An 8,832-nucleotide genomic window follows, 5' to 3' on the forward strand; every position below is an offset into this window, starting at 1 on the left:
CCAAGATTAAAGAAAGGGCTGGAAATCCAAAGGCAACCCTCCCTCTCCACCCTAAGAAAAAAATTGGACCAGGAGATGTTTGGCTGGGTGTGTGGGGAGCTGTTCTTGGGGTGGAGGTGGAGGGAATGTAGACCCTTCTTTCACCTTTGTGAGCCTGATGCATCTGGGGTGGAGGAGGAGTGAATGTAGACCCCTCCAGGCGGCCCCTGGGTGTATTCAGTGATTTATGTGAAAGGTAAAATGTAACTTTAAAAGTTGTCTGTACATTTCTGTCACTGGTGGTGGAAATATAAATTGTTGCAGGCTTTTTTGGAGGGCACTTTGGCAATACCCATCAAAATATAAAATGTGTAGAAGCTTAGCCAGCAGTTCTACTTCTATGAATCTAGCCAACAGAAATACTTACATAAGAGTGTAAGTTTACATGTACAAGGAAGTTCATTGCCTCATTGCTTTTAATAAGGAACGATTGGAAACAACCTAAATGTCTGTCAGGGGAGTGGGAAAATTATGGCACTTCTGTACTGTGAGGTCTTGGGCAGATGTTGGGAAGAATGAGGACGAGCTCTGCAAGGCTATAGAAGGTATGGAAGAGCACAGACCGAACTCTTAGTTATCTCTGGGTGTGAGAATGGGAAGCGTCATGGGGCCAGGGCCTCTACCTTGTACGATTCTGTCCACATAGAATACAGTGTAAGTGGTGCTCCCAGGATTTGTTTAACAGGAGGAGTTTGGGTGTGCTTTACTTTTTATTTTACATATACGTATATGTCACCTAACCTGTTATTTTGTAAAGAGCACGCACTAATTTTAAAATTTATTTTAGAGAAGGGGGGAGGGACAGAGGGAGAGGGAAGGAGAAACTTAAGCAGACTCCATGCTGAGCGGGGATCCTGACGTGGGGCTCGATCCCATGACCCCAGCGATCTGAGCCAAAACCAAGAGTCGGACACTTGACCAACTGCTCCACCCAGGTGCCTCTGGAGCACATATTAATTTTTAAAATTGTCTTGGCCTTCTGATTTAACAGTTACTCAGATGACTCCTAGATGCTGAGACACGTTGGTTGATTGACATAATTTAGGGAACAACCACTCATCAGGCCACAACCACAGGAAGCGGAAATAACTGTTGGTGTTGAGTGGTTCAAAGCCACCAGGACTTGAGCACCTGTCAGTCATAAAGGAGTTGAAAGTACTTGTTAATTATATATGTCACAATTGATTAAAGCGAATCAGCTGTTAACCACACACAGAATGACACTGTAGTCTTTATGAGATTTGGAGAGGCTCATTTCTGAGCCTGTCTGTAATCTGATCCAGTTTTTGACTCAGAATCATATGGGTGGTGCTTGACTTTTTCCATTCAGCACAGAAAGTGAAGTGATCTGTTGTGATAAAATATTAACTAAATTTGTATGACTTTTTGACTGCTGTTAAGTGCAGAACATTTATCAGATAAGCACCATTTTCCTGAGCCTTCTGTGACTAAATATTTTATCTTACTGCCACCATTGTGTAAAATCTTTGACTAGAAAATGAATACTGGATATTAGTTAAACCCATTCATAGGCTGCAACAGAATGTCATCTTAGTGTTCATACATTAAAGTTTGTTCAACAGCCTTTGCATAACCCAGAAGAATTTAATAACCGTTGAGGTTAATTTTGTCAATGAAATAAAGGGAAAAGAAAATGTTTGAAGTTTAAATTATGCAGATAGCTGAATTCTTAATCCTAAAATTTAAATCCCTTAATTCTGTCTGTGCTGTCGTACTGAGGCATTTTAATAATCATGAAACAGAGCAGGTCTTTACTCAGATTATTTACAAACAAATTTTCCTACATTTGTTGTGAGCAAAGTACCATAAGCAGTTTTTATTGCACGTAATATTTAATTTCCAGAATCGTCTGTCCATGCTTCTGTCGACATCGTAAGAGCTTAGTAACTGCAAAACAAACTAACTAAATTATAAAAGTTACACTTGTCTTTTGCTTCTTTTATTTTGGCTGAATTTTAATATTTTTCTTTCTTTTTTATCAAAAGTTCTAATGAAAATTGGGAAAGTGGAGACATATATGTTATTTTGACTATCCTTTATCTGTAGTGATGGAATATACTGATCTTTAGTCTGTAAACAACAACTTTGAAAAATTTGTGATTAAAAAAAATGTAGATAGAAGAGATGCCAGAATTTTTAAAAATTATAGTTAGATAAATGAAGAAGTATGAAATTGAGGATTCATTCACAGATGTCATAGTGTGAGCTTGAAAGAACATTGAGATGAGTGTGTTGTTGAGTTTCGTACAACCAGAGCACACACTTTGGAAATTGTTGTTAGATTTAACAGTTACTCAGATGACGCCTAGATGCTGAGACACATTGGTTGATTGACATAGTTTAGGAACAACCACTTATCAGGAACGTGTGATTTATAGACTAGCAGTCACCATCAGCAGGACCAGACGGTGCATGGGAAGGTGCCTGGGCCAGTCTCAGTTCTGGGTGGATTCAGCAGGGCCCTTCCTGCTGCCCAGAAAAGCCTGGTCCTGTGGGGTCAAGTGTGCACGTGTGGATGCACGAGAGTGAATATGCCCACCATCACTTAATGCCCTGTGTTGCCTGAAACTGACAGTGTTCTTCCTGTTTTGTGGTTTCATATTTTTTTTAAATGCTCTTAGTAAATGTCAATACCAAATTGAGATGACTTAAGAGCTGGGAGAGACTTGCTACAGAGAAAGGGAAGACAGGAGGAGATAGGTTGGCAAAGCCAGCAACTTGAAAGCCTGGACTGGAGAAATCTTCAGGAAATGGTAGAAAACTAGAGACAAGGAGAGTCCTAGCTAAGAGTTAAATATGACATTCCATCTAAGGAGATGCCCTTGACTTACTTCAGAGATTTTGGGTGGAGGGTTGCTAGCGAATGGTCTAAGCTTTGGTTTTGTTTCTCCCCATCTCAAGAGATGGCAGCGTAATTTCTCTCTCAGAAATGTAGAACTTCCCTGCAGCCTGATGTCCGTGCATCGTCAGTAGTAAACAGCACATCTGAAGTAGTTCCACTGCGAGGAGCACTGGGAGTCTCTGGAGCAGAGTGCCCCGTGGGCCATGCACCCCCAGGAGCTGATGACATCTGAGACGTACCTGTACATATTCAAGAGCCCTCTGACAAATCTGAGAATTTTAGAAGAGGAGTCCATGGCCATTATGCTGTTTAAATTTCTGTACTAGCCTATCTCTGGCTACTTTTATACATGGGATCAGGGGCTCCATCTTGGGAAGCTTCCCCTAAAACTTCAAGTGGAAGCACCTCATATTCTGCTCATCTCCATCATCACCATCTCCACCATCTCTGTCCTCTCCATCTCTGTCATCTCATCTTCTCCATCATCTCCATCTCCGCCATCTTCTTCTCCATCTCCATCATCATCATCATGAGTGATCATAATACCCATTGAATGAGCATGCTGTTCCGACCTTCCCCACCCAAACCATTTTTACTAACCTTTGTATAGGCTAGTATCTGGCACATAGTAGGTGCTCAATACATTTTTATTGAATAGTGGATTTTGCTTACTCTTGGACGTTGTTCTTGCCCTTTCTTTCATGCTCGTGCATTTCTGATACCACCTGTGTTGACTAACTGGTAGTATGCATCATAGTAATGCTAATTTAGTAGTCTCATTTTCTGTGGCTGATACCTTAAATTTCTGTTTATGAAGGATGTGTCCATTAGATTAAAACTTTGTTTTCTTCTCTTTTCTTTTTTTTTTTTAGATTAAGACATTCTAATTTTGTTCTTATTTATTTATTTTTTGCAGGGGTCTTGCCCCTCAGAACAAGCCAGAATTGCAAAAAGTGATGGAAAAGAGAAAACGAGATCAAGTAATAAAGCAGAAAGAAGAAGAAGCACAAAAGAAGAAATCTGACTTGGAAATAGAACTATTAAAACGGCAGCAGAAGCTGGAGCAGGTAAGAGTGATGGGGATGAAAGTTTTCATTTCCTTTAGTGAGATATATTTGACATTCAGTATTGTGTAAGTTGAAGGCGCACAGCGTGTTGACTTGGTACATTTTTACTGAGGTATGTGTGGCCCTGAGGCTTAGCTAGCACCTCTGTCACATCACAGAGTTACATTTCTTCTGGTTCTAGGAACAGTGAAGATCTAGTCACTTAGCAAGTTGAATGTCCATAGTGTAGTTTTGTTGACTGTAACAACTGTCCTGTGTATTAGGTCTCCAGGACTTCTGTATCTACTGGCTACAAGTACATACCCTTAAACAGCGTCTCTCCCATTTCCCCAGACCCTGGGAGCCACCATTTTACTCTCTGCTTTTACAATTTTGGGGCTTTTTTAGATTCCACATATAAGAGAGATCATGCAGTATTTGTCTTTCTTTCTTTGACTCAACTCAAAAGTTATCTTTTCTGTCCTGAGAAATAAGGATGTTGTAACAAGCAGAAATTGCCAGACCTATCAGATGTAAATGTTTATTGTACAAAAGGAAAATATGAGACAGAATGTTAGCAAATGGGCTAAAATACATTCAAGGTAAAGACAAGGATTCTACTGAGGACTCAGAAGAGATTCAGGAGGCAAAACCCAAACTGGGGAATATCCCTGAACTCACAGCAGAGTGTTGGGAGCACAAGCAATTGAGTGAAATTCAACTTCACTGAAACTGCATGCAGAGCAGACTGTGCATTGGTCTCAGGATCTTTTTTCCTTAGCCTTGATTTTGGGCTCTCATCGTCTGTGCTGTTGCTGGCAGTACTAACCAGGGGGTTGCTGCCCCTGTGCAGGACGGCTGCAGGGCCCATACACATACGCACATGTGTACACGTAAGATGGAGACCAGGAGTGAATGTCTTCCCCTGGGGGATAGAAGGTATTAGGGACTTTGGAAAGTGAAGGAATGTTTTGGAAAGCCTCTCAGTATGTAAATAATTTTCCTGTTTCTGAATTTCATTTAGCTTGAACTTGAGAAACAGAAATTGCAAGAAGAACAAGAAAATGCCCCAGAGTTTGTGAAGGTTAAAGGCAATCTCAGGAGAACAGGCCAAGAAGTGGCCCAAGCGCAGGAGTCGTAGGCCCCGGTGACAGAGACCGCGTGCCCAGCCCACCACGCGGGGAAGCTGTGAGCAGGCGCCTCCTCAACCAACGCTTAATCTCAGGGCCAAAGCCCCTGGAGAGAACCCCAGCCAGCAGAGAATTGTTACTTTAAAAAGGATTTGGTTTTGGTTTTCCTACAATCTGGGTGGATAAATGATCTGTGACAGTTGCAATTCCTATTCGCCAAATGAAGGACGTTGACCAGCACTTAAGTTGGGATAAGTTGAACCTGTGTTCAAGACTTTAAAAAAAACAAAAACAAAAATAAACAAAAAAAACCCCACAACAGCAAAAAAGAGGACACTGGAATAAATTCTAGAGAGTTGCACTACTTGGTTTTTCTTCCAGTCCAAGTTTAATGGGGCACAGAGCCTTTTTTCTTCTAAAATCTAAAGAAAATGTGTTTTGGTTCTTCCTTTAGTTATCTGTTAGATAATTTAGATCACATAGGATGATGTTTGACCTGTTAAATCCAATATTTGTAAAGTCCTTTTTGAGAATCTAGAATTTTCTTGTTTCATTTTACTTTCACCTGTGTTATATCGACACCCAAGAGCGTTAATGTTGAACACAGCTGTTACCTTTTTTGACATTAAGATTCAGAAATAGGGTGGAAAGGTTTAAAAATATGGAAAAAAATACATGTAAAAGATACAGAAAAACACATAAATGTTCATCTTGATCTTATTTTAATTCCTTTTGGTTCTCTGATATTAGAATGTGCTATGGTGACATTCCAGTTCGGAGAAGGCACATCATACAAATCCACCTATTGCTTTGATAACTGTTAGAATTTTGTTTGGTTTGGTTTTTGAATTTCTTGCTGAGTTAATCCTTTTATATGAAACAGTCTCCCAGTCCTTCAGAGAAGAAAAACTAGTCCATATTACCCAACTTCAGTGTCAAAAATATAGGGTGCAAATCTTTGAGAGCAGTCTGGGGAACGCTCCCAAACTCCTCCAAAGATCAAGGAGGAGTTCTTTGGGTAATTTAACGTGAAACAAACGTAGGTTGGTCTCCAGGAGGCCTAGCTGGAAGGTGGGTAGCATTTGTGCATTTTGAGTATCATTAGAATCCAAGTTTTGAAAATTTCAGATGAAGGATCATATACTGCTTCGCTTTTTTTTCTTGTGAAGAAAGATTGTTCCCCCGCTCTGTTGGAGGTGATGACTACTGTACAGCATCTCAGGAAGCACCAAGGTGAAGGGAGAGACTGCCCAGCTTCCGCACGCTAGCCAGCTTGCTCCCCAAAGTGAAGTCCCAGTCAAGCAGCAAAATCCTGATGCAAAATGCATTTGATTACTGCTGGTATGGGCAGGGGTATATTCTACTTGGGGAGATCTGGAAGAATTTATGTGGATTCAGTATGTTCTCCATCAAGATGATTCAGCCAGTCATTTCTTCAGTGAAGAGTCTTCTTAAACTTCCTTTAAAGGCTCATAGAAAATTGGATCCCAAGCTTTTAATCCTAATAAGCATAGTAGAAATTAGCTTTCTATGGGAATGCTTTATGTTTTCATAGTTGACAGGCTCATATTCAATCCTCATGTGTACAAGATAAAGGTAAACACGATGACAATATACTGCTAGTCAGAGGACATGTCAGTTACACCTAAAATGGGTGGTTTCTCATCAGTAAGTATTAATAAAATATGAGATGCTTAAGATAAAGTGTTGCTCTATAATAGTTTGCTTTTGAAGGATGGAGTGGTAACTTTTTTTCCCATCCTTCTAGCTTTTGAGAGAAGAAAATATGTTAAATGATCATCTTGAAGGTACCTTTCTGATCACACATTGATTGGAGTGCTTTTTTTGTGTCTATGGGCTGATGATGAAATTTGCAAAATGAAGATTCATGACTGGCTCATAGCTTCTCACCTAACTGGATGTTGGATCTTAAGTCCTGTGCCCTTGAAGCAATTCTGTCACTTGATAAAATTCTCAGGGGCCCTGACAGGCCCTGTTAGCAGGACTGATTCTGTTCCTAGAACTTACCTAGAATTCATTCTTCATTGGGAAGAAAAATTACAAAAGCATTTCCTTCCTGATCGCACTCACCAGTCTGCACAATGACGTGTAGTGAGTAGTACAAAGTCTGGCCAAAAGACTTGTAAATAGTGTGAAGTGATGTCTTATGACCAAATGGTGGAATGTACAGGTAGAGAAGCTCTCTGAAGTTGTCAGATTAGCTCGGCTCACAAGCCTGAGTTTCAAAGGGCGCCCGTCTCCCCTCCACACATTAATACCGTACAGTCCAAACTCCTAGGACTCAACGAACATCCGAGCAGTTTTGTGCTTTGAGCCACTTTTTGACGAAAATGGCTCCATTTTTCCACTCTGTGGTTTTCTTAAACTAGTTCAGTGTTTTATAGTCTCCTGGTAGTAAAGTAGTGTTGCTTTCTAAGCTACAACAAACGGTTGACTTTATTCTTCTACTCTGAAAAATCTTGACTTGTTTGAGTGTATATAGTATATATAAAGGGAGCCTTAATGGATTTGTTTTCATAATTTAATATTTTTTGTATTTGCTCTTGTACAATTGTTTTTAATGGAAAGTATTACAGAATTGAGGGTGGAATTCTTAGAACCAAAGTTATTCTTAATAAAAATCACCACACGCTTGGACCATGAAGCTGTGTCTGTCTGATCTGTTGGAGATGGATGTCTGGCACTGAAGGTGGGGGCGCTGTGTTCAGCTCAAGGAATAGAAGGTGGTTTTAGGGTCTCCTTTGGTGACTGTCCTCTTTGACAGCCCCCCCACCCCGAATTAGTTATGTCCTCTGCCTTGTGTCAGTCAGGCTGACAATTCACTGTGTCAAGCAAATTCATGCCAAGAGATCACGCTACTTTTTGTATAATGTGGTATGTTAGCAGTCGCGGTCAGTCCTTCAGATCAAAGTATTCTGAATTTTAGGTCGCTTGGTAGGACAGTGGGAAGTATATTTTGGTAAGGGCCACTTTTTAATGCTGTGAGCTAGTACATATGACATATCTGAAGTGTGACCATGAAATTATTCTATTTATTCTGCTAAATTAATGTAACCCTCAAAAAGTTACCTTGGGAAACTCTACACGTGATGACGTTGTACTATTATTTAAAATAGTTACGGAGATTCTGGTCTCTTTGTGCCTTTATTTTCGAGCCTCCAGTTATTACTCAGCTTGATGACCCAACTGCTAGTGTCCTTGGACTCTATTTTGAAAATCAGATCTCCTCAGGGCAGTGCAGATCTCCTGCCTCTAAGGGTATACTGTGAGTTCGAAGGGCCAGTGCAGAAGATGGGCTCCAACATGATTTGTGTGGTAGCTTCCTTCTTGGAATGCAAGCAGGCAGCTTCCCAAGGGCGCAATTCCGAGGCTGTTACTCTGTTTCCTGGAGCCACTCTATGCTTGTTTGTTTCTTAGAGTAATAGTAATAGATTTGAAAAAAGACAGGGCAATTAAAGTGTTTGATAACATTTGAAATGCCAAGTGCACCTAAAAAGTATTAGAATAAAACTGCCAGGCTTACATTTACTAGTATAATGAGAAATGGAATGTTTTCTTTCTATGGTCTTAGGGTAAATAAAATCTTTATGAGGAAGCCTCACAATTACAATTTCTTCCTTTTTGTTTCCTCTTGAGAAGATGCAGTCTGATTATCAACTGGGGATGTTTTCAACATCTTCCCACTTGTTCCTAGATATCCTAGCAAGATGATAATTGCCAACCAGAGTTCGGT

General features: G+C 40.3%; 1 protein-coding gene across 2 annotated transcripts in view; it reads left to right on the plus strand.

Annotated features, from left to right (window-relative positions):
- Nucleotides 1–7,743, plus strand: part of FAM107B (family with sequence similarity 107 member B) — a 226,248-nt gene extending 218,505 nt beyond the window's left edge. The window contains exons 4-5 of one of the 2 annotated variants that reach the window (XM_064592036.1): nucleotides 3,819–3,969; nucleotides 4,973–7,743. In XM_064592036.1, coding sequence (XP_064448106.1) covers nucleotides 3,819–3,969; nucleotides 4,973–5,089 — 268 coding nt within the window. In that variant the 3' untranslated portion in view covers nucleotides 5,090–7,743. The remainder of the gene's footprint in view (nucleotides 1–3,818; nucleotides 3,970–4,972) is intronic. The other variant, XM_064592037.1, reaches the window with a different exon arrangement.
- Nucleotides 7,744–8,832: the final 1,089 nt, after the last annotated feature.

Source organism: Mirounga angustirostris, unplaced genomic scaffold (assembly GCF_029215605.1).
Source record: "Mirounga angustirostris isolate CCGP_5_RB_7025 unplaced genomic scaffold, mMirAng1.0.hap1 SCAF_5, whole genome shotgun sequence".
NCBI lineage: Eukaryota > Metazoa > Chordata > Mammalia > Carnivora > Phocidae > Mirounga > Mirounga angustirostris.